Genomic DNA, 25,475 nt, shown 5'->3' with positions numbered 1-25,475 from the left:
CGCCTTCCCCCCTCCACCCACACACACACCTGTCCCTAACGTGTCTTCTTCAAAGATGTATTTTTACTTATTGTTGTTCCTCATGCTTACAACAGTGTTGACTGACTCTCTCTCTCTCCACACACACACACACGCACACACACACACACGCACATGCACACACGCACACACGTGCACACACACAAATTCCTCAGCCCTGATTCTTATCCCTTAGAAGTGTTACTTCTAAACTTCCTCTCTTGCTTTTCTCGTCCATTTCTCTCCTTCCTTAGTGTTTCTGTTTCTATAATCTAGATTCCAAGGATTTTCCACCTTTACTACTTTCCATTCCCTCACGGTGTTATTCTGTATACCAGAGAATAGTGAGAACATAGGAATTTGCCCTTGTCCTGACTTATTTCACTTAACTTGATGTCCTCCTGTTCCATCTGGGTTGCATAGTTTCAACCTTCCCTGCAGCTGCATTATATTCCAATGTATCTGTATACCACGATTTTATTACCCACCTATCTGCCATTGAATACCTTCGTTGTTTCCAAGGTATTCTATTGTGCTGCAGTAGGAAGTGCTGCAATTAACAGATATGTACATATATATATTTTTAAATGAAGGTTTTTGCATCTTGGGGATAGATACTAGAAGTAGAGTCACAAGGTAATATGGAAGTTTTATTCTTACTTTTCTTTCTTTTTTTAAATTGAATCACCATGAATTACAAAGTTACAAAGGTATTTGTGATTGCGTTTCAGGGTATATTGTTCCAACATCAATCCCATCACCAGAGCCCACTGTCACTTCAAGTGGCAAGCTTCAGCAAGTGATGTTGGGAAAACTGGTTACCGCATGCAAAAAAAGTGAACCTATACATCTTTCTAACACCAAGTACAAAAGTCAAATGAATATGGTTTAAGGGGCTGACGTACAGCAGAAAGGGCATTTGCCTTGCATGTGGCCAACCCAGACTCGATCCCCAACATTCCATATGGTCCCCTGAGCACCACCAGAGTAATTCCTGAGTGCAGAGCCAGGAGTAACCCTAGGTATCAGACCTAAGTCATTAAGTTACTTAGAGAGAGAATATAGGCAGAACTTTTTATGACATTGAAGCTAGAGGCATCTTTCATTTAAGGATGAAACACCACTGACCAAACAAGTAGTAGCAAAAATAAACAAATAGGATTACACTAAACTAAGAAATTTCTGCACCTCAAAGAAAACAAAATCAGATTACAAGGACAGCTCATAGACTGGGAGAAATTATTAGCCACCACTCATCTGACAGAGGGTTAATATCCAAGTTATTCTTACTGTTTTGGGAACTCAGAGTGCTTACCATAGGGGATTGCCCAAACAACATTCCAACCAGCAGTATATGAGAGTTCCTTTCTCACCACATATCCACCAGTACTATTTGTTTCTAGACTTTTTGATATATGCCAATCTCACTGGTGTGAGGTGATATCTCATTGTTATCTTAATTTGAATTTCCCTGGCAAGTGACAATGAACAATATTCCTATACCTGTTGACCATACATCTGTCCTCTTTAGAGAAGTGTTGATTTCCTCCCCATTTTTAATGGGGTTATTGGATTTATTGTTGTTGTTGATATATTACTGTATATGTATATATATCTTGAGTATTAACCCTTTGTGTGACATAGTGTGTGCAAATATTCTCTCCTCTTCAGTATGTTTAAATTTTATCTCATATTTCTTTAGCCACACAGGAACTTATTAATTTGATGTAGCCCCATTTTTTTGTTTTTGTTTCTGCTATCTTGTCAATGTAATCACATCACTGAACACTCCTTATCTCTCTTGCCCCCGCTTCAAACTTTCTCTACTTTTTTCTCACAGAAAACACCCATCCCGTATTGACCTCACTAGGGAAACAAATATAGATAAGGAATGGAAAGGGAAAAAGTAAGATAAAGTAAATGGAAAGGTCAGAAGTTGTTTTCCTGATAACTACACAGGTAGAGTTTCCTTCAGGTGTGAAAGCTGGAAAGTTTCCTTGGGGATGTGTGTGTGTGTGGGGGGTGCGGGGGTAGTAGGGGTGGCAGGGGTGGAGTATCTAAAATACCCTACTTAGTCACACATAGACTACATCATGAAACAAAACCCAATATCCAAGAGGAAAGGAAAAGAACCAGTCATCAACAATGCAGAAAAATAATAAATAAATGACAGATTGTAAAGGAAGAAATAAAGCTGTCTTGATTTGCAGATGAAATAATTGTTCACATGGAAAAATCAGAAATAATTTATAATAAAATACCCAAACCTCTATCAGAACCAATAAATCAACACTGGTTTACAGCTTGAGACTCAATATTAGAAACCAATTAATGGGAACATGAAGGCTTGTAACTATCTCATGGTGATTCAATAAAATTTAAAAAATAATTAAAAAATGAAAATTAAAAAAATTTTTTAAATAAAAAAAATTATTGGGGGAAGGGGTTGCTGGAGTGATTTTATAGAGAGCATGGCACTTTCTTACATAAACTGACCTGTTTCCATGCTTGGGCATTCATGTAATACCCTGAAGCCTGCCATCCCTGAGCGTAGAGCCAGGAGTTATCCTTGGGCACCCACCAGGTGTGACTCCCAAACAAATAAAATTAGAGTTTTATATGCTATCAAAAAATTAGAAAATAAAAATGTAAATTTAGATATATAATATCATGAAAAATATAAAGCTCATCAACGTATTTTAATAATAAAAATTCAAGCATTAAAATTTGCAGAAAATAATTAAATAACATTTCAATATGTGGAGAATACCCTGTTTGTACATGAGAATACATCATTGATATGTTGTTTATTCACCTCATTTTTGTCTGTAGGTTTGTCACCATCTTAATAGAACTCTCAACAGGAATTTTATAGAAACTCACAAGCTGATCTGGCAATTCATGTGAAAATACAAATGGTCTAAACCATTCAAAGCAATTATGAAGAAATATGGACTTGCATCATTTCATTTCAAAATTTATGCCAGTACTCCAGTAATTCACTGTATGGACTTGGCATAAGCTTGAACAAATAGATCAGCAGAACACTGCAGAATTTAGAAACTGATCCATATATATCTATTTGGTTTTTTACAACAGTACAAACGAAATTAAATGACAACAAGTTATCTTTTTAACAAAGCATGCAGAAAACTACTTATTTGAATTGAATAGGTCGGAACCCTGATCTGTCACCCCTATAATGTACAATAACTAACTTGATACTTATTATAGGCTGAAAGTGAAAATATAAAAGTTTCAGAAGAAAACAGGAAGATATATTTTTGTCATTGAGGTAAATGAAAATGTCTTTAAAAGGAGAGAAGAATCACTAAGTTCCATATAACATATTAATTAATTTTTTTCAAAGTTAAAAAGTGTTTGGTCTCAAAAATACAGCAATAAGAAAACAGAGGCAAACCACAAACTCAGTAAAATTATCTGTAATGAACTTTTCTGACAAAATCCTTCTATCTAGATTGTACAACAAACTCATACAATTCAATAATAAAGTGACAATGTGAGAAAACTTGCACAAAAGACTTGAAAAACCTTTACAAAAGAAGATATAAGGATGATAGTTAGCACATGAAACTTTGTTCAGTCTTATTAGTCATCAAAAAAATAAATTATAACCACAATGAAATATCACCACATACCCACAGAAGTGGGTTTCATTAAACAGATGATAATCTCGATGACAACGTAGGGCAACTAGAACTTAACTTGCATAATTGCTGTTCGTAAGATGATGATATTCACTCTAGAATACAGTATTGGAGTTCTTTATAGGATTAAACATCTATACCTGTCCAGGGATCCAGTAATTTCCATTCTGTTTCTCAAGAAAAATTAAAACATGCTGACAAAAAGATTTGTACTAGAATGTTTGCTTCAGAGTTATTGTAACAACCCCTAAACCATTACAAATATTGATAACAGTCCAAACAGTAGATTGGATAAGCCACTTGCAATAGACTCATACAATGAAATTATACTCAGCAATAAAAAGGGGATAAATTACTGTTAAATAAAGTAGTGTAAGTGCATTTTATAGTCATTATGTTTAGTGAGAGCTTATTTGGAGGCTCTAGCAAGGGAGCACAGCTACTTGTATACCAATAGAGCAGCGGGTAGGGTGTTTGCCTTGCATGTGGCCGACCCGGGTTCGATTCCTGCGTCCCTCTCGGAGATCCCGGCAAACTACCGAGAGCATCCCGCCCACACGGTAGAGCCTGGCAAGCTACCCGTGGTGTATTCGATATGCCGAAAACAGTAACAACAAGTCTCACAATGGAGCCGTTACTGGTGCCCGCTCGAGCAAATCGATGAACCACGAGATGACAGTGACAGTGCTACAGTGCTATGTTCAGTGAAAGAAACCTGATATAAAAGGGTTAATACTTTATGATCCATTTCCATTCCATATACTTAAGACAGAGTGAGATTAATTGATAGTGATTTGGGAATCATGAGTGCATGGTATTGAGTAGGAGTGTAAACTGTAAAATTTTTGCATTGGGACTGGAGAGATAGCACAGCGGGTAGGGCGTTTGCCTTGCACGCGGCCAACCCGGGTTCGATTCCCAGCATCCCATATGGTCTCCTGAGCACCACCAGGGGTAATTCCTGAGTGCAGAGCCAGGAGTGGCCCCTGTGCATTGCCAGGTGTGACCCAAAAAAGCAAAAATAAATAAATAAATAAATAAAATAAAATTTTTGCATTTTGGTCTAGGTGATTACATGTAAAAAATCATCAAGCTATCAACTTATTATTCATATATACACATAAATATTTGTCACACATCTGAGTGTATGCATTTTATATCAGTGAATATACCCAAGGATGTTATTTAAACCAGCACTGATCATAGTCGTAAAACATACAGCCCAAATGCCATGGTGCTGAATGTTGAAATCCTGCAAAATAACCTCCCTAACCGGGCTGGAGCGATAGCACAGTGGGTAGGGCATTTGCCTTTAACACAGCCAACCCAGGTTCAATTCCCAGCATCCCATATGGTCCCCCAGCACTACCAGGAGTAAATTCTGAGTGCAGAGCCAGGAGTAACCCCTGACCATCGCTGGGTGTGACCCAAAAAGCAAAATAAGATAAAATAAAAAATAAAAACCCCCTAACATATCCCCTGAAATCACAGTCCCCAAATAGAAAAATCCAAAAGATTGAAATCCTGAGAACCCAAAGGAAGTAAAAACATGGGGGAAAAAATACCCCTAGCAGTGGGCAAAGAGACTCCTCATTATGGTGTTGCTCTTACATCAGTCAGAGGCAAAGTAGATGATCCTCTTACTTGACCCCTTTGCTAAGACAAAGTCAACGCATCTGTCTGTCTACTTAACCTTCTGGTTTGAGAAACTGATGGCCGCTTATTGACCTACAATGTTCTGTGGAAAGTTTTGGGTGCCTGACACCCTGATTTCTCTGCTCATTAACTGTTTGAAAGAGTTCTTTATGGGTGCTATCGTTGCTTCCTCTTAGTGATCAGTGGAAATTTAGCCCCTGGAGATCCTCACCCAAGTACCTCCAACCCCTCTCCCTGCCAAACTCACAGACGCTCAGAAGCTCAAAGATGTTTCTCAGCAGTCTGTGATATGTGCTATTTTAGAATTCCTAAAAGGTTAGCTCAGACTATATGCTGTGAAATTAAAAGGCTTTGTTGGCACTTTAGATAGATGCTCCAACAAACAATGAAGCTGGGAGGAGGAGAGCTCTACCCATTTTTATCTTGACTGAATGTAGTTCTTGGTTTGAAAGCTGCTGCTCCCCAGGGACACCGCACGCCAGGCGCTGTGTGAGTTCAGAGGCTGCAAAGATGACTAAGCCTGGGAGACTGTCTGCTGCCCCCTTAGACTCGGGGTAGCAATGGTGTTTACTGGGGGGAAGTGGAGTGAGAGGGGTCTGCAGCCGGCAGAGGGCTGCTCTATCCTATCAGTTGGGGTGGTGCTTGGTTTGGAGTGTCTTGAAGCTGGCTCTGGCCTAGTACATGGCAAGGCATGCCATGTCACATAACCTCCATACAGAGATGGGAGCAAGTGCCCCAGGCACAGCTAAGAAGACTGTTAGAAGGAAGGCTCAGCATGTTGGTGAGCGACTGTTGCATTCAAGGCAGAAGTATCCTGAGTTCTGGGCTGGGAAGGCTGGCACAACAGTGACTGCCACTACCAATGCCTGCTCTGGGGGGGGAGACCTGTGCACCCTACAGAAGGGGCCAAGAAACTTCCTTGCCGGTCACGGATCACAGACCCAGGCTGGAGCCCTTTGGTGGCAGGAAGATCATTGTGAACCCCCAGCCCAGAAGAGCTAGGGTTCAGCCTGAGCTTGGGTGGTGGTGGCACTGCACGTGGGGCCCAATCAGAGGATCTTGGGACAGTCTTATGGTAAGAACGGCAAAGGTGGGTGTGGGGGGGCCTTACCCTGGGAAAGCAGAATGGAGCTGGGGACTGAACCCTGATATGCTTCCATGCTATGGGTTCCATACTTCCACCTCATCTCTGTTCTCTGGACTCAGTCCCCTCCCCCTACCCCAACAGATGACTTTTCTGCCGATTGTACATGTTGCCTTTCACTCACAGCCCCAAGAACGCCTCTCCCACGGCCCAGCACCTGCAGAGATTCGGAAAGCAACAATCTTGAGGCCTGACTCCTTCCATGTATTATGTGTCCACTTTTCTGCCTTATGTCAGCATTAAGCAGTCACTAAGGGCCTTCAGATTCCATAACATGGTCTTCAACTAAATGCAGAGTGTATTATTGAAACAAGATCTTTCTAGCTGACCTTAGTCCAAATGAATGCTTTAGTGCCTGTAAAATCTATTTAAAACCTCTCGGTCCCCCCTGCTCCCCCGCCTCCCACCCCTCACTTTTCTATTTCTTTATCCACCATAATAGTTCAGAGGAATTTTTTTATGTGAGGAATGGAGAGGGTATCAACCATTAGTTTATTTACATACCTGTTGTTGAACATTATCAAGATAGATTTCAGAAGCCCAGAGTTCAAATGTATGTCGAGTGACCAAAAAGAACGTATCATTCAGCAATCAGTTTCTTTTCTGCAAGGCCAAGTAATGAAAAGCAGACTCTATTTGACAAGAAAGGGGAAGGGGAGGAGAGATTAGGAAGTAATAAATTCAATTATGGGAGCACTTTGCCAAGCCCTCTTGATTTCATGTTCTGACAATTTCAGTTAAGCCTTCATCAGGAAAAGATTCAGAATCAGGTCAGATCAAACGTAGGCTGGTTCCCACTCCTGGGCCTCTTGTCTGTGGCAAAAATAGCCAGGGCTTCACTGGCACTTGATTCTGCCTGTGGATGCTGCTCTGATTGTTGGGTCTCTGACCAGAGACTACACAGATGGAAGGAGAAGCTGTGCAGACAGCCTGGCTCACCCTGGAGCTCTGGGCTTCCCAGGAGTCCCAGCACCTTCTGCTGTCTCTCTGCCGGCCACATCTCTGTGCCTGAGTTTCCTTTCACTCCTGTGCCTCCATTTGTTCTCTCACAAACAGGCCGGGTGGCTGTTTCCCGTGGTGGTTGGTCCTGATGGCTGTGCGGGGGGGCTGTGTTGGTTGCATTTCTGTTCGGGTGATGGGATGCAGGTGGAGAGAACCACAGCCTGAGCAGATAGCTGGTGTCAGAGAGGGTGTTTGTGCAGAGACCTGGTGTGTCCAGAGTGGAGCATGCATGCTTACTGAGCCCTGGCATGCAACACGCTGGGGAAGGTGAGAATGTTGCTGCCTGCCGTGGACCTAGATGTCAGTAGGGGAGAGACTTGAGTGAATGAGAAGAAAATGGGGATAGGGGGAAGGAAGGGGGTGGGGGTTAGAGAAGGGCAGGCTCTTTATGTGCCAACACAGCTGTGCTAAACAAGCACTAACAGGGCTAAGTCTGCCAGTGGGGGTTCCGCTAGCAATAATCTGTGGAGCCTGGCTTAGTGTGTGGTCCTGTTGCTGGACTTCCCTGGGCTCACCAGCCAGCCAGAGGGTCAGTGGCAAGTGCCCATCCTTACGAAGGGGCCCCTTCATTCCTTCATTGTTGTTCATCTCTCATAGATGGCATTTATATAGGAAAGTGTGTTGTGAACCCCTGTCTTAGATACCTGTAGTTTGTTTCCCCAGACCAGGACTTCTGTCTGCTTCTAAAAGGAAGCAAGCTGGCATCATAGGTTAAAAAAAAAAAAAAAAGCATGCTCGTCCTGGCTCTTTCTCCCAGGATACGGTAGGGTATTAAGTCAGATTTGTGTATGCTTCCGTCTTTCTTCCATCTTTACTTTGTTTCATAACTAAAGGCAAAAGGGCAAAGGATGCCCTATTCCCAGTTCCGAGAGCCACACGGGAGCCACTCTCTGCTGGACCTGCCACCTGCTTAGCACAAGAAGCACATGAGGGCCCACTGGCAGGCCTATTGGTGTGGTGGGTGGGGGGGTGGCAAGGGGAGAGGTGCCAGGAAGACTGTTGGGGAAGTAAATGGTTCTGCCTCCACTCCCAGGGCCAAACAGAGGAAAACACATGAGCTCAACACCGCAGTCTAAAGAGAAAAGGGAGAAATGTGAGAAAAAGCATCCAAGTGGAAACAGTAAATCAAGCTCCAGTGGGAAAGAGAGAAAGAACAATGCAGGCTGAGATACAGAAAAGTCAAAATGAAAATATAAAAGGAGAGAACAGAAGCGGGGGGAGGGACGGGCTGGGAAAGACAAGGTCCAGAAAAATAGTAAAAATGCATAAAATTAAAGGGAAAGGGAAGAGAGAAAGTAATTAAACAAAGACAGGAGAAAAGAAAGAAGTCCTCCAAGTTGATAGGCAGAGTGGGGAAGGAGGGGAGAAAAGAAAGGGAGAAGGAAACCAGAAGGGAGAGAAAGAGAGGGAGAGTGGAGAGGAGGGAGGGGGAGGAAGTGGAGGAACAGGGGGACGGAGGAAAGGACTAAGGAGAGGGTGAAAGAGAGGGAAAGGGAGAGAGAGAAACAAGTGAGAGAGGCAGGTGAAGATGACTGGGCAGTGAGGCTCCCCCTGGCCCTGTCCTGGACCACAGCAGCCGTTGGCTCTGAGGATGCCTTTGAGGCAAACCGGAGTATGCAGTGGGGCTGGTAGGATTCTGGGGAAAGAGGCTTGTGGGATGTGGGTGCCCCACCCCCACAAGGGTGCAGTCAAAGAGAAGAGGGTAGGGCTTGGAGACAGCCCCAAGATGTAAAGGGGGAGACTGGGGGAACCCCAGAGGAGAACACAGAGCTACCAGCTTAGAACATGGTGGTCACGAAGACCCCAGGCTGGAGGGAGGCACAGGGCCACAGGCTGTCCAGTGTTGGAAGCCAACACCGGAGGCTTGACATGACTTGCTGAGAAGGCCAGGGTGCCTCGTGGCTTGGACTAAGAAGAGAAAGCCCAAATCCAGAAGAGGCATGGCTGGATATGTAGCTCTGTAGCACTGCTGTTCATTGATTTGCTTGAGCAGGCACCAGTAATGTCTCCATTGTGAGACTTGTTGTTATTAGTTTTGGCATATCGAATACGCCATGGGTAGCTTGCCAGGCTCTGCCGTGTGGGCGGGATACTCTCAGTAGCTTGCCGGGCTCTTGAGAAGGATAAAGGGATGGAGGAATCAAACCTGGGTTGGCCACGTGCAAGGCAAACACCCTAACTGCTTTGCTATCGCTCCAGTCCTAGTTATGATAGTATGAAATAAGGATGACCCCAGGCAGTCACTGTGTCCTGGACCCAGCATTGCACTAGCACAGGTCCCGACTCTCTTGGTGAACAGCTCAGGAAGAGCAGTGACTCTTTTTAATCACTTAGAGGGAAAAACGTGGATCAGGTGAGATACTTGACTATGGTAGCTAGCCAAAATAACCAACTCATATTCTCTCGGGGAAGATGGGGATAGGTGGCTCAGGGCCGTGCAGTAGCTATAAAGAGATAGTCGAGGAATCACCGACACTCTCCATGCCTGTGCATATGATCTTGCTTGGAAACGTGGTACTTGCAGATGTCATCAGGATAAGATGAGGTCATGTGGGGTACACTGTAACTGTGCCCCGATAAGAAGAGAGACTCAGTAGAGGTCATATTGTGAAGATGGAGGGAGATATTGGCATCAAGCATAATACAAGGAGTGCTAAAGAGAGTTGACAAGAGATAGAAGCTGGAAGGAATCGGAGGGATAATCCCGAGGCCTAGAGCCTTTGGAGGGTCCTACAGCCCTACCCACACCTTGATTTTGAACTTCCTAGTCTTCAGAACTGTGAGAGAATGCTTCTTTGTTTTCATCAAGATTGTGGTCCAGCAACCTTAGGTAACCAATTCAGCTGTGGTTTTAAAACTCTTCTAACACATACAGATCTTTCCAGAAGGGAAATGAAAAAAAGTATAAAGAAAAAGACACGTACGAGTCAACATTATTTCTCGTCAGGATTTGCACAGAAGCATCCTCCAGCAGATGTCTGCCTCCTGGCCCTGGGAACTATATTTCTGAGCCCAGCTGCAAGAAAGTAGTGGAGGAGAGCAATTTTTAATATATTTTTTGTTTTTACATTTAGATATAAAAAGACTACTCTGCTTTGGGGGTTAGAAATGGAGGCCAAGATAGAACATTTTTCTTTACGGGTAGATCTAATTGTCTGTGCTGGTGCCAGGTGGGCCTTCAAGCTGAATGGGGGAGAAGGTGGGTTGGGGGTTCACATCTCAGCACACTCTGAAGGATTCCCCTTTTGAGTGACCCTGGGAGAAAGAGCCTTTCTCACCCCCTTTCCAGGTACAGATAGATGGCACCCCTGATGTGGACACGGAAGCCAGTGGTTAAGATCCCCGCCCTCTTCATTAATGCTTGTTCTAGAGAGAGCATTTTTAAAAACTAAGATTTTCTTTTTCAAAAAGACTTTTATGCTAGATTGACTAAATTTAAATGTTTAGTCAGTCAATGAGTTTTGACACATGTTTATGGTCCTGCCATGACTACCATCGTCTAGATCAAGAGAATATTTCCATCATCCCAGAAAGTTCCTTCATGTCCCTTTGTGATAAATCCCTTTCTCTCACCCTGACTGCTTAATTTATTTTTCCTTTTCTATAGATGTGTCTTTCTAATGATTTAATATAACTTTATTATATAGCATTTTGCAATGTAGCATGTTTTTTTATCTAGCTTCTGTCACAGTATTAAAATGCTTTTGAGATCCATCCAAGTTATTGCTTATTCCTTTTTATTGCTATTCTTATTTATTGCATAGTAGTGGAAAATATGCATAGATATATTAGTATATTTAGCCACTAACCAATGGTGGGTATAAATTGGTTCCAGTTTTGGCTATTATAACAAAATTTCTCTTGAAAAATTTCATAGAAGATTTGGTGTAGGTCTGTGTCTTTATCTCTGTGGCTCTCAGGAGTGGAATCACTGTATTCTACAGTGAGTGAATGTGGGTTAACTTTATAAGAAACTGCCAAACTATCCTGTAGAGTAATGTTTTGTTCCCACTACCAGTGTTACAATTGTCCTGTATCTTGTCAGTATGTGGTGTTACCAACCCAACTCATTTTAGCCATTCTAGTGGGTGTGAAATTGAATCTCATTGTGATTTTATTATAAATTTCACATCTTCTTATGGGTTTATTTTTCATTTATTCGTCTTCTTTAATGAAGCATCTGTTCAAAATCTTGCCCACTCATTAAATGGAATTTTGTTTTCTTATCATTGAGTTACAAGTTCTCTTTATAATTTTTTGGGGGGTTTTAGGGGGGAGTTGTTGTTTTGGGGACACACTCAGTGATTCTCTTAGCTCTGGCTCAGGAATTACTCCTGGCAGTGCTTAGGGGACGATATGAAATGCTGGGGATCAAACCTGTGTTGGCTGTGTACAAGGAAAACACTCTACTTACTATTCTATCACTCTGGCCCTCTTAATAAATTCTGTACGAAAGTTCTTTAATATATATGTGGGTTTCAATGAAAAGCCCAGGTGTGCCGGACCAGTGACTGCAAACTCCAGACCTCAAGGGCTTGGGGATAGATCGCTCCTTCCTGTCTCTCCACTCCTTTGGGGGTCCTTGCTGTCACCCCCACAAACAGCCTCTGGGTGCAATGTAAGCGCATTAACGGCCATGATTCAGAGACTCACAAATGAATCTTGGAACCTAGCAGCACACGGCAGAGATACCTCAAAACCATAATTATTTAAAATTTTAGAATTCCAGGAGCTCACGGCATAACAAGCAATACAAAATAAATTATCTAGCATCTGCCTGTTGGGCAGAATTAATGGTGGTGGGAAAATTCAAAATAATGGTAGTGGGAAGGTGTGATGGTGGTGGGATTGGTGTTGAAATATTGAATGTGATCCATTATTGTGGACAACTTTATGAAAATAAATTTAAAATATATATATGTGGGTTTTACAGCTGTTCTTCCCCTACTTTATTGCCTGAATTATAATTTTTGTTTTGTTTTTGGACCACACCTGGCAGTGTTCATGACTTACTCTTGTCTCTGTGCTCAGGGATCACTCCTGGTAATGCTTGGAGGGAAGAGGGAGGGGCAAGGCAAGTGCTTTACCCATTGTACTCTGTGTCTGACCCCATGACTTAATTTTTGAAAAGTGTCTTTAGAGAGCATAATTTTAATTTTTATGAAATTGAATCATTTCCTGTCTTTTGTGTGTGTGTGTGGTGATGGTAATGGTGTGCTCAGGGTTATAACTCAGAGCTTTGTTTACGGGAAACCTGCAGTGAATCACTGGTCTGCGTTCCCAAGACCCTTCCCCGAGTCTCATACCGTAAACCACTGCCTACTCAGTGTCACGGAGACTCTCCCATGCCATATTCTTATAAGTTGTGTCAAGTTACAGAGTTCAGAGTAGCTCTCATATGGCTCTCGGATTTCTGACCCACTTTGTTATTATTTTTGTGTAGGATGTGAAGTTGAAGTGGGGTTTTACTCATTTCTATATTTGCTTTTGCATGTGGGTGTTTAGCTCTTGCACTGCTGGTCAAAGAGACTGTTTAGTCCCCAGTAATATTATAAATTACCTGGTGCATTTGTTGAAAACCAGCTGACCACACATGGTTCTCCATGTCAGGATGGCTTTATGCCTATTTGTGTTTCTGTTCCTATCATAAGGGCACACTATACCAGATTACTGTAGCTTTGTGGTGTCTTAAAATCCATGAGCGTGAATCCTATAACCTTTCCCCCCTCAAAATTGTTTTGACTTTCCTAGGTCTAGGTCTTCTGTATTTTCATGCAATCTTTACAAATAAGTATCAATTGCTACTAAAAAATCAGACCTTCTTGTATTTTTATTGGCATCGTGTGAACTTATATGTCAATGTGAGAAAAAGTGAAGGCAAAATAGTCATCTGGCCCAGGAACACAGCCTGGCTCTCCCATTATTTATGTGGTCCTTTTAAACTTCCTTCTGCAGGGTTGGAGTGGTAGAATGGTGGTTAGTGAATTTCCTTGCACACTGGTTGACCCAAGTTCAGTCTCAAGAACCCCATCTGGGGGCTGGAGCAATAGCATAGTGGGTAGGGCATTTGCCTTGCATGCGGCCGACCCGGGTTCGACTCCCAGCATCTCATATGGTACCGAGCACTGCCAGGAGTGATTCCTGAGTGCATGAGCCAGGAGTGACCCCTGTGCATCACTGGGTATGACCCAAAAAGAAAAAAAAAAAAAGAACCCCATCTGGTCTCCTGAGCACTGCAAAATGTGATGTCTGAGCACAGAGAAAGAAGTTAAACCCTGAGTATAGCTGGGTTTAGTTACCCCCTTTCCCCCACTCCAAAATTTCCTTGTGCAATTTTTTTAGTTTGTATGGTATTAGACATATTTTATAAAACATTTCTATAGCTCACATCTTGGGTGCTTTTTTAAAAGTTGCCTTTTTATTGAGCTCCATTATTTATTACTGGAATACAGATACACAATTTGATTTTTCTGTATCAAAATCTTATCCCTTATGACTAATTTGTTTATCAGATTGGATAGTTTTTTTTTTTTATTGAATCACCAAGTGGAGGGTTACAAAGTTCTCAGGATTATGTCAGTTACACAATATTCAAACACCCTTCCCTTCACCAGTGCCCATCTTCCATCACCAACCCCCCAGTATATCTGCCGCCCCCTCCCACCTCCCTAGTCCCCACCCTTGTACGTGATAAGTTTCACTTCATTTACGCTTATCTCGATTACATTCTATGTTTCAACACACAACTCACTACCGTTGCTGGGGTTTCCCCCCAAAAAGAAAAAGACAGTCCTATTGCCAATGAGGCATTTGATAGTTCTCCATTACTAAGAATATAGAGATATTAAGTCCTGCTGTTTGTTACATAACTTTTCTTTTTCCCCCTTGCCCCGCGCCACCGAGTTCACGCCTGTTTAGTAATCGCCACGCTGTCTGACAAAGGGAAAAAAACCGAAGAGGATGGTTATTTCCCGTCATCAGCCGGCGTGGGGCTCTGGCTTAGTTGATAGTCTAGTAGAGTGTCTGCAAGCAGTTTCTGGAACCAAAGGTCTTGCGCTGATATCGGCTCCGGCTCGAGATACCACCAGCGTCCTGCTGGTCCATGTACCTAATTTTCCCCCTTATTTCCCATTCCCACGCCACCAGGTCTGTTTGCTTAATGGACATCACACTATGTTTGACACCACGCCACGTTTCTTCCCGAGAAAGAAGGATATTTCTTCTCAGCCGGCGTGGGGATATAGCTTAGTTCAGTCTAGAGAGATGGCTACCATTTTGATTGCCTTCAATATTTCAACAAAATACTTACTATTCTTGTTAGGATCACCCACAAAAGTCCGACCCATTAAGAAGAAACCATTACATATTGCTGATACTAAGATGACATTAGGCCGCGTGGTTTTGGGTTTCTGTCTAAAGTCCAGGGAAAAAGTTGAAGGAGAGAGAGAGAGATTTCCGCATGGGGGACCTGGCGGAAACTCTCAAGTCACATACTGCAGGTTGCTGGTGGGATGCTGGTGTCCCAAGCAGCTCCCTCCTCTTCGTCAGTCATTCTGGGGGTGCGGGCGCGGAGAAATGGGAAAGCCCACGTGGCTGTACTCTCTTTAAGTGTCCGATGTGGGCGGGGACCGGTACTTCCCTGCCCTCGATCCCCCGCCAGCCGCGCCGCGCATTTGGGTGCGTCTCTCCATTTTGTGCTCAGAGAAGTGGGTAGATGCTGTGCTGTGCCCAGGAGAAGTTGAGGGAAAGAGAGAGAGATTAAAGAAAAAAAAAAAGAGAAACGCCGGTCCCCGCTCGGGGGACCTGGCGGAAACTCTCAAGTCACATACTGCAGGTTGCTGGTGGGCTGCTGGTGTCCCAAGCAGCTCCCTCCTCTTCGTCAGTCATTCTGGGGGTGCGGGCGCGGAGAAATGGGGGGGATTGGATAGTTTTAATATATTTTCCTGAGATTTTTTTCCATAGAAAATCTTGCCTTTTCAGTCGTAGACCAAAAAAAAAAAATTTTTGATTCTTTTATGTATTTTGGTGAGAGAGATTCCCAAGCCTATGCATCAGTGCGCACAGAGGCCATGCCCAGAGATACACGGTCAGCCTGACTGGGGAATTAAATGCAAGGCCCAAAGAGGATGCTTGACTGCATGGGCCTGCAGGGAGGGAATCACTAGGCCACCCTGGGAGTACTTGGGGACCTCCAGGGCTCCACGCAGTGGTGCTCAGGGGATCATGTGATCCTGGGGTTCAAACTCGATTCCTGGCTCCCAAGGAACCTGTGTGTGTGAGTGGACCACCTCTGCCTTGTTCTGTGATTCTAACCTCTCAGATTATTGCCTGCAGTGACTGTCCTTCTGTCCTTCTCCCAGGTGACAACCCAGAAGGAGGACTTTTTCAGCGCCTGGAACTCGTGTCTCCACCATGTGGTTGCCCTGTCCCTGGCACACATTCACAGAGGTTAGTGGGTGTGTTATTGACGGGCAGTCAGATGGTCTGAGCCCTGCAGCATCACCAGAATCTGACTCTGAAGGCAGAGGACAGCCCTGCTGACGTCTGAACCCTTGTGCACAAGGGTGGGGCCCAGATGCCTTGTGCAGAATGAAAGCTCATGGTCAGTGAGCTCTCCTCTTTTTGGGAACACTGACTAACAACACCCACAAGGCCCAGAACTAGAGCCCAGGAACAGCAAAGGTATCTCAAATCCACAATTGCCACCATGTTGACCCCTTCTTCCCCATGCCCCTGATCCCCGGGCCTCTGCCCACCAGTGACAGCTATTCCCAAATGAACAAAGGAAAGGTGAGCACACAGATCAGAGGAGGCTGTTTCATGGGATCGATGCCTGAAGAATTTCAAACACCAGAATGAACAACTTAAACCTAACCCCAAATGAATAAGAGACAGATGAGGCCTTTTTCAGCTCTGGCTCTCAACCCTGGGCAACTTCCTGTCCTGCAACTCTGTGAAGACATTGCCAGCTGTCACCACTGCACGGGCATTGCTAGTAGGTGGAGGGCTGAACTGTCACTAAGGTAACCTACAGTGCCAGGACAGAGCCCCATACCACCAGCTCCCTCCATGGTTTCTGCAGGGCCCTAACGCTGAGGAAACGGCTGTATTTATGTTTGCCTCTAATGGCCACAATCCATAGAAACAACAACAAAACTACACTTAAAACAGTTGGTCCCTTAAGACATGTTATTCCTGAAATTATTGTTTAATCCCGAGAATCATTCATTTATTCACGAGCACGCCCATACTGCAGGTCTGGAGTCAGGGGTGTGAAGAGAGTTTTTCTCTATGATGCTTTCCTGCCTTCTGGGGAGGGAGGGCAGGCCTAGGTGTGGTCTCCTCCACCACAGCTCACAGGGGTGTGAAGAGAGTTTTTCTCTATGATGCTTTCCTGCCTTCTGGGGAGGGAGGGCAGGCCTAGGTGTGGTCTCCTCCACCACAGCTCAAGGTTGGCCACCAAGTCCTGGGTGTCCCCAGGCACCAACTAATGGGGTGGAATTACAGAGAGAATCTGTTAAGAGGCTAACAGTTGGCTCGCCTTGCATGTGGTTGACCTGGGTTTGATCCCTGGTATCCCTTATGGTCCCCCGAGCACTGCCGGGAGTGATTCCTGGGTACAGAACCAGGAGTAACCCCTGAGCATCGCTGGATGTGGTCCCAAAAGAAAACAAGAGTTAATTCAGCAACTTGGGAATACCTTGCCTGCTCCCCTGAACCTACCCACACAATCTCCCACGCTTCCTGAACTAGGCAGTTCTAGGAATACTAGCACCCTTTACCAAGCCCCCAGGGCAGGACTGGTGAGTGGATGTGGCATAGGCCTAGTGGTGGTCTCTTTGCTTCTTCTAAGCCCATCCGTGCTAAAAATCTTGGATAAGTCTAGAGTAAGGCTGAGAGCCTGGGAAATAGCATAGGATGTGTGTATATATGTATGTGTGTGGCAGAGGGTGTGGGAGGTTGGGGGGAGTGGTGCAGTGCCTGTCCCTGGTTTGATCCATAGTACCACATTCCCTGAGATTCTCCAGATGCAGCCTTGGTGACCGCTGAGCACCACTGGGTGGACATGATGGTCTCCAGCCCAGTAGTCACCTAGCCCTGTTGCCTGAGTGTCGCAGGGACTGTCCACAGGCACCCTAGATTCTGGTTGATCTTCACCTTCTGCTTCCTGGACAAGGACTTGGAGAACAAGACCCTCTCCCTGTGTTATTTGGAAATAGGACAGCATCTGGGTCCAGAAATATTCGTTTTTCTCCTTACCTCACTGTCAGTGAGGCACAGGGGCTTTGACTTACCTTCATTGAACTCAAAAGTGGTAGATCCATAATCTAGAATTAGTCTGTTCACACAAATAGAGACCCAATGCCCAGAGTAATAGTTCAACATGTAGGGTGTTTTGCCTTGCACACGGCCAAACTGGGTTCGATTTCCAGCATCCTATATGTTCCCTCGAGCACCACCAGGAGTGATCCCTGAGTACAGAGCCAGGAATAAGCCCTGAGCACCACCAGCTATCACTGTACGACTGTCACTGTCATCTCATTGCTCATCGATTTGCTCGAGCGGGCACCAGTAATGTCTCCATTGTGAGACTTGTTGTTACTGTTTTTGGCATATCGAATATGCCACAGGGAGCTTGCCAGGCTCTGCCGTGCGTGCGGGATACTCTCAGTAACTTGCCGAGCTATAGCCCCCAAATGTAAAACAAAAAACAGCAAATCAAAACCCAGCTGCTCAGTCCTTGGTACCAGCGATGCCATCATCTCTGTGGGGAAATCCCCACAGGGGCACAGTGATGATCAAAGGTTGGAGAAGGGCAGATTGTCTTCATGATTAAGGGGATTCGGATGCTCTGAGCTGAAGCCAGCTCAGACTGGAGTGTGCTGTGAGCACTGCATGGTGCCTAGCACCAACCTCACCCCTCGGGAAGCTTATGTATCCCCTCTCAGCGTTGTTAGAGGATCATTTGTTTCAGGTTGGTGGCTCAGGCTGAAGCCTGTCTAGGTTGTAAAGCTGCACTTCAGTCCCCCTGGGGAAACTTGTCCTGGGACTTTGTGTTGATTCTGTTGCTGGGTTTTACTAGTTCCACTCGCAGGGCTGCTGGTGTCAGTATGGGGGCTCTTTCTGCTAGCACGCTGTGTATGGACTTTAAGTATTTCCCATCCTAGGATACAGGATGAAGATGTGGACTCTGGCTTACAGTGTGAAAGAGGGTGAGCCAAGACCCAGTACTGAGTCTTTCACCTTAGGAATTCTGGCACTATGGCTGGGTTCACTTACCTCACCCTGGGAGAAAATTGAGGTTAAGTAAAGGTGAGAAGCTTTGTGAAGCTTAGGTGAAGCTAAGCGAAGGTGAGAAGGGTTGAGGCCCAGTCACCAAAGATTGATGGGCCTTTTCTTCTTCTTGGGTCCCTCCAGACCTTAGCCCTGCATAACAAACTGTTTGAATGCCTTTAGCTGACTAAAAATGGCTCCCACGCAGTCAAGTGCACTCCAAGTGTTCTTCTAGAATGTTCCATACCTGCACACATCTCTTCATTATGAATGGATTCTCGGTTTCAAAAAGTCAGAAGGTTCTCTAAGAGTTGAGGAGGTGGGCCTCAGAGCCGCACTGTATGGGTCCAGAGGCTGTGTTTACTGCTGGCAGCTGTTTGGCTGTGAATGAGTCAGCCTCTCTGAACTTTATCTCATCCTCTTTTACATAAAGTAGATAACAAAGTACCTCATGAGACAATTGAGATGACTCTCAAAAGACATTAGCTTAGCATCTGATTTATAATGTTCAATAAAGAATTCCATCACCATTAATTATTACTCTACAAAAGCCTTTGTTCCCACATCCCAAAACCGAACATTGAGAGCCTGGTCCCAGTGGAAGGAGAAGAGAAAGATTAAACAGAGTAGACTCCCAATTGTGAAGTCTTAACCCTCAGAAGAAATGCCAACGCTCTGCTATGGCCACAAAGCTAGAGAAATTAAAACTCCTCCTGAGCCTTACTTGTTAATAACAAGCCTTACTTATTATTAACAGCCTTGTTAATAACAGCAGCAGCCAAAGTGATTAATTTCAGGATCATGGCTTTTGGTTCAATGTCAGAGGAAGAGAATTTGACTGTATAAAGTAACAGAAAAGCACTAAAAGGAATTATTTCTGGGACAGCATCTCGAAATCTGGGGAAATTTTTGAAATTGAGAAAGCCATCCATAAAGGAAGAGGTGTGTGTGGGCGTGGAACGTTTCACCAGTAAGAACACTGTGAGTGTACTCACCCAGGAGCCCTTGAAGTCATGGCTGCAAGACTTTCAAAAGGTCTGATACTGTGACTGAGGTCTGCGGGTTGAAGGAGAAGAAAAAGCAGGAGCCCATCTGTCTTCCATGACTAGACCCAGATGTGGCTTGCAGAGACTGGGGAAGGAGGAGTGAGAACGAGGAGGGAGGGGTCAGTCTGTGAAACCACAGACCTTACCGTTACCCCAGATGAAAATGAGCTCAGAATCAAGCTGCGTTTTTCAGGAACAAATGGGAGCAGCCTTTGAGCCTTCGTCTCTGTTTGTTACCTGTGAAGACTCAGGGAAACCGGCTTGGAAATACAAATGTTAAGGATTCTCCAGGGGTTTTTCAAGTGGGATGTAACATTACAATGATAAATGGGTTTTTTTCTGCAATACACTTTTTTACCTTGCCCTAGAAATAGGCCTTCTGAAGCCTGGTGTTGTGGGAACCCCAGAGGCTCTACCAATTCGTGAACAAAAATAAAAAGAGAAGCCAGTCACTTTTATTAAATAAATTACACCCAACGTGCTCCAACCCCATGCAGAATTATCTCTTGATTTTTTTTTTCCTTTTCAATGCCTGGGAGTAGTTCTTATTATGTTGCAGGAAGTTCCTCTTCTGGCTCTTAATAAAGTGACTAATAATTTAGAATGTTCACATTAGGAGCAGGTTGTAATTATAATTAGAATATATTAGTAGTGCAGATTTCTTCTTATCTGAGAATTAATTTCAGACTCTGCTCGATGATGTATTTTTTCAAAACAAGACTTCCTGTTGAATAAAAATGGGATTGCATGCATATGAATAATATACATTAGTTTCTGTATTTTCTCTGTGAGCGCTTGTTCTAATATTCTTCATGGGATCAGCATTTTCCTTTTCGTTGTTAATGGGGCTATTCTTTATACAAACTACCTTCACCTTGATTTAATTTGGGCTTTGGCATTTATCTTCCAGGAAATTATGGGGAACTCTTTCCTGCCACCCCTCCCCTTGAATGTGCCTTACATTATGCAAGCTCAGAAAAATGAAATGCCACAACTCCAGCCCAAAGCCCCATGTGAATTGAAGTGCTTATCTTTTTTTTTTCTGACACCCAACTCCAAAAGTTTCCAAGAATCAGAGCCGTCTCAGCGAGAAGGACAAATCCCACCACCTCAGGAAGGAGCTTTTTAGAAGTCAAAAGCCAAAACTGCTTGTTCCTTGAGTGATGGGGCTTGTTCCTTGAGGGATGGGGCTTGGTCCTGAATGAGGGGGTGCTGCAGTGTCCTGGCAGTTTCCAGGGGAGGTGGAGGGCTAGTGCAGGGGGATGGTGAAACCCACGGGTATTAAACCGCCTGTTACATGTGCGCCTTCCTTCCCAGCAGCACCCTCTGCAGGTGGGGCGAGCTTCAGAGAAGTCTCAGGTGGTAGTTGGGGGGACTCTCTGCCTTGTCTCTGTCTCACATCAGTAACTCTGTGGGCGGTAGAAGCTGGCTGGGGATCTAGAAAACCAAGAATGGGTGCATGCAGTTAGCCAAGCACAAGTCCTGGCCGAGCAGATCCAGGGGGCTATAGGTGTGGGCGAGAGAAGGAAGGTCTCTGCTTTGCTTTCTCTGTCTGGAGCTCACAGGGGGTCCCCAGACTGGGATAGAAGGTGCAGCGAGCAGGCGAGGGCCTCCTAATCAGTATTTGGCTGGATCCGAGGGGCAGCGCAGAGCTCTCCTGGACCCTGCTAGAACCCCCATGTCTCTGTCGGGCCCTGCATTGGGGTGGGGTGGGGGAGCACAGAGCTGCAAACCCAGCAGGGAGCAGAGAAAGCTAGAACTCGCTCTTCTGAGCACACCTGAGGCCTGGTGACCTTAGGAGAGATAGAGGCAAAGCTGATCTGGGGGAGCGCAAGGGAGCCCGGCTGAGACAAGAACACGGGCGCACTCGGGACTAACAGAAATGACGGCACCTTCGGAAAGGAGGAAAAAAATGTGGCCCAGCATGAGACAGCTTTGACTTTTCCTGTGAGACATCCATAGCAGCAAGGCCCAGAGAAAAGGAAGCTGCCAACCTGGCGTAGTGCCAGCCTTTCTGCGTCTGGGCACAAGGGTGGGCGAGAGGGGGCAAGTTGCAGGCTTCGGGATGTCTGGGTGGGGAAGAACTGTCTCTGATGACCTGTGGTGGCTCCTTTGGTTTGGGGCAGGGGGTTCTCCTCTCCACCTCTGAAAGGTCATGTAGGTGAGCATGAGGTTTGGGGTCTGAAGACTCATATGCTGGCACACTGCTTGAACCTCCCAATCACCCCAGAACTTGGGAATATGTCACCTTGGAACCTGTCTCCAGAGAACCCTGCTGGGTTCCTTATGCTGAGGGGGGTGCCAAAGGACGGAGGACCGTGGGGTGCTAGGAAAGGGAGGAGGAAAGAAGAAAGTCAGGTTTTGTTCGTGCATGATCCATGCTTTGCCAAGGCAGGTTGATGCAAGAATAGCAGGTTAGTTTCTATTCTTGACCCAAATGCTGATAACTTGTCACTTCCTTCTTGTGTCCCCGTGGCTGGCCAGCCACTTGTTTTTTTGTTAGATGTCTCCTGTGCTTCAGAGCCCAGCCAAGCCCAGCCTATTTCTTTAGTCTCCATGACAACTGCCAAGAACCCGTTGGGGAAACTTAGGCTCAGAAAAGCAAATAATTGCCTGGAGTCACATATGGTTCCATTCTGGGGCTCTTACTTCAGCTAACCCCAGTGTTTTACTTAGAAAGGCCTTTTAGGCATCAGGTTTTGGTTTTGTGTCCTTGGTCTTTTTTTGGTTTGGGGGCCACACCCAGTGGTTCTCAGGGCTTACTCCTGGCTCTGTGCTCAGGGATCATTTCAGGGCAGCGGGGAGGTGCGGAGAACTCAAAGGATTCCCTTGTTACTGTCTCTTCAGCCCCACAGACATCATATTTTAAGGGCCCCACTCAACTCCCCTGGTGCTTCCCCTCCTTCATGAACAACAGCACATGGATCCTCTGGCATCCTTAAACTTCAGTATGTTTTCCTGTGTTCAATTATTTGACACACATGTACCTCTATTAAAGTCAGCCTGGACTGCTTCTCCAGACTGGGTGTGTCTCAGAATCATGCTGCTCATTTTCTCTCCCTTGACGGATGTTGATAAAACATGTAGATGTTACACAATGGAATACTACGCAGCTGTTAGGAGAGGAAGTTTGCTTATAAGTGGATAGACATGGAGAGTATCATGTTAAGTGAAATGAGTCAGTAAGAGAGGGACAGATATAGAAGAACTGCACTCATTTGTGGAATATAGAATAACATCACATGAGGTTGACACCCAAGGAGAGTAGATAAAAGGGCCAGGAAGATTGCTCCATAGTTGGAAGTCTGCCTAAAGGGGGGGTGGGGGGAGGAGAAGGCAGCTGGAATAAAGAAGGGATAACTAAGAAAATGATGGTTGGAGGAATCGGTTGGGATGGGAGATATGTGCTGAAAGTAGATAAAGGACCAAACATGATAACCTCTCAGTATCTGTATGCAAACCATACTGCCCGAAAGTAGAGAGAGAGTTTGGACAATAAATATTGCCTGCCATGGAGGCAGTGGGAGGGTGCAAAAGGGGGTGTATACTGGGGGTATTGGGGAATGTTCACTGGTGGAGGGATGGGCGTTTGATCATTGTGTGATTGTAACTCAAACATGAAAGCTTGCAACTATATCTCACCGTGATTCAATAAAATTTAAAAAAAGAAAAGAAAAAACACGTAGATGTCAAGGACCTTCTCATCCTGAGGAGAGAGAGCACCCTGGGGAGTGCTCAGCATGGCAAGAATTGTGGGCAGTTAACTCCTGAGCCCTCCCACCAAGGCACTGAGGAAAGGCCCACTCTCAGCTTCATGCCCAAGAAAGAAGTGGAGGCCCAGAAATCTTGCTTAAGTGGCTCAGTGTCACCCAAAAGGAAGAGGCTGCCCTTACCCTAGTGCTTATCAAGGTTGAATCTGGTAGTTCAACAAGAAAAATAGTCCCTCTCCACTAGGTTGGTGGTGGTGTTGTTACTGTGAGGGGTCGTGCACCAGATGGCAGCACCCTTGGGTGTGGTGCTCACACACTGAATGGCATGTGCATGTGCTGGGATCATGCACTTGGTGGTAGCTCAACGCTGAGGACTGCCCTTAGGGCACTGGGGATCATACTTGGCAGACATATTGTTTTCCTTTGGGCCTGTGGGGTAGTGCCAGGGACCACCTTGCAGCCTTCCTGTACTTAAGGTGTGTCCTCTGCCAGTGACCTTCATCCCGAGGCCTCCTCTGCTACTTGGCACAGTGTTTCCTTCCGTGTTGCATCCCTTTGTTTGGCTGAAAAACGTGTCGCTGAGCCACTGCTGTGTCTCTGTATTTGATCCTGACTTCACATCATCTCGTGGCTTCAAAACAAGGCCTGCGCAGGACCCGGGTAGCTGGTGAGAGAATCACACATCATGGAAAAGGAAGAGCATGGGACTGGGGACCCAGAGCTGCAGAATTTCTCCTGGAACCAGGACTTAAATACAGCCTTCCAGCCCGCAAATGGACATAACAGCTTAGGAATCTTGTCTTGTATCAGATCTAGGTATTGCCTGGAAAAGTCTGATTTTATAGGGCTGGAGAGAAAATATAGTGGGGAACGCACTTGTTTTGCCTGAGGCTGACCCAAGTTAAATCCTTCGTCACACCATAGGGTCCCCTGAGTCACTCTGGGAGTGATCCTTGAGCACAAAATTAGGAGTTAGCCCTGAGCACTACCAGGTATGCCCTCCCCACCACCGAAAGGTAAAAAAGAAAAGAAGAAACAGAAAACTTTGGAGACCTGAGCGATAGTATAGTGGGGAGGATTCTTGCCTTGCATGTGGCGGACTCAGATTCAATCCCCAGCACCACATATGGTCCCTGTAGCCCACCAGGAGTGATTCCTGAGTGCAGAGCCAGGAGTAAGTCCTGAGCACCACTGGGTGTGGCCCAAAAAATGAAAAAAGAAAAAATATGTGATTCCATATTTCACATAATTAAAGTTAAATGTGTTTGCAAATAAGCATACACTTAAATTTAGGTTTTAAAGGACATCATGTTCTAATCTCGCACAACATTTAGCAAATAACCTTTGAGTTCCTATGAGCCACCCACGCAAAAACCAAAGTGAACTACAGAAAAGAAAAAAACACACAGAAAAAGCAACTTTCTGTCAACAACCAGGTTTCTTTCAGCTCTGAGTTTTCTGGCTATAAATAATCTGTATGTTTCAATTGTGACCGTTTTCTTTAGAGGTGCCTCCTGACACGCTGTCACTTCATCGTGTTTTGAAAACCAGAATGACATGCATAACTCCTGGGCAACTCGAGCGTGTGGAGAGGGCCGTGTGATACACATGCTCTTTTGCTACTCTGGGTGTCAAAATGAAGCATTAAGATGATGTATTCTTTCTTCAGTGCATCTGTTTATCTTTTATGAAATCTAGAGTTTGATAAATCACCAGAGATAAAAACATCATTTTTTTAACCTATCATAGACCCCCAAATGTCAGGAGGAAAAATAGTGCCATGTTTTCTCTCTGTGAATTTATTTCTCTCTTTGCTTCTGAGTGATGGGATTTTACGTGCAGAGAAAACAGAATACTCTGTTAACTTGAAAATGATGGCCTTTGCTGAGAAACATGAGCAGTGCTGGAAAGAAAGGGCAAGGGGAGGGGGGAGAAGGGGGCATTCATTCCTCTGAGA

General features: G+C 45.0%; 1 protein-coding gene across 1 annotated transcript in view; it reads left to right on the top strand.

Annotated features, from left to right (window-relative positions):
* ACOXL (acyl-CoA oxidase like) overlaps positions 1-25,475 on the top strand; it is a 355,676-nt gene that overhangs the window by 269,180 nt on the left and 61,021 nt on the right. Inside the window, exon 16 of the mRNA XM_055123333.1 lies at positions 15,849-15,936. Coding sequence (XP_054979308.1) covers positions 15,849-15,936 — 88 coding nt within the window. The remainder of the gene's footprint in view (positions 1-15,848; positions 15,937-25,475) is intronic.

Source organism: Sorex araneus, chromosome X, assembly GCF_027595985.1.
Source record: "Sorex araneus isolate mSorAra2 chromosome X, mSorAra2.pri, whole genome shotgun sequence".
Lineage (NCBI taxonomy): Eukaryota > Metazoa > Chordata > Mammalia > Eulipotyphla > Soricidae > Sorex > Sorex araneus.
The sequence above is the reverse complement of the archived record's forward strand: the minus strand, read 5'-3'. Positions and strand labels throughout refer to the sequence as shown.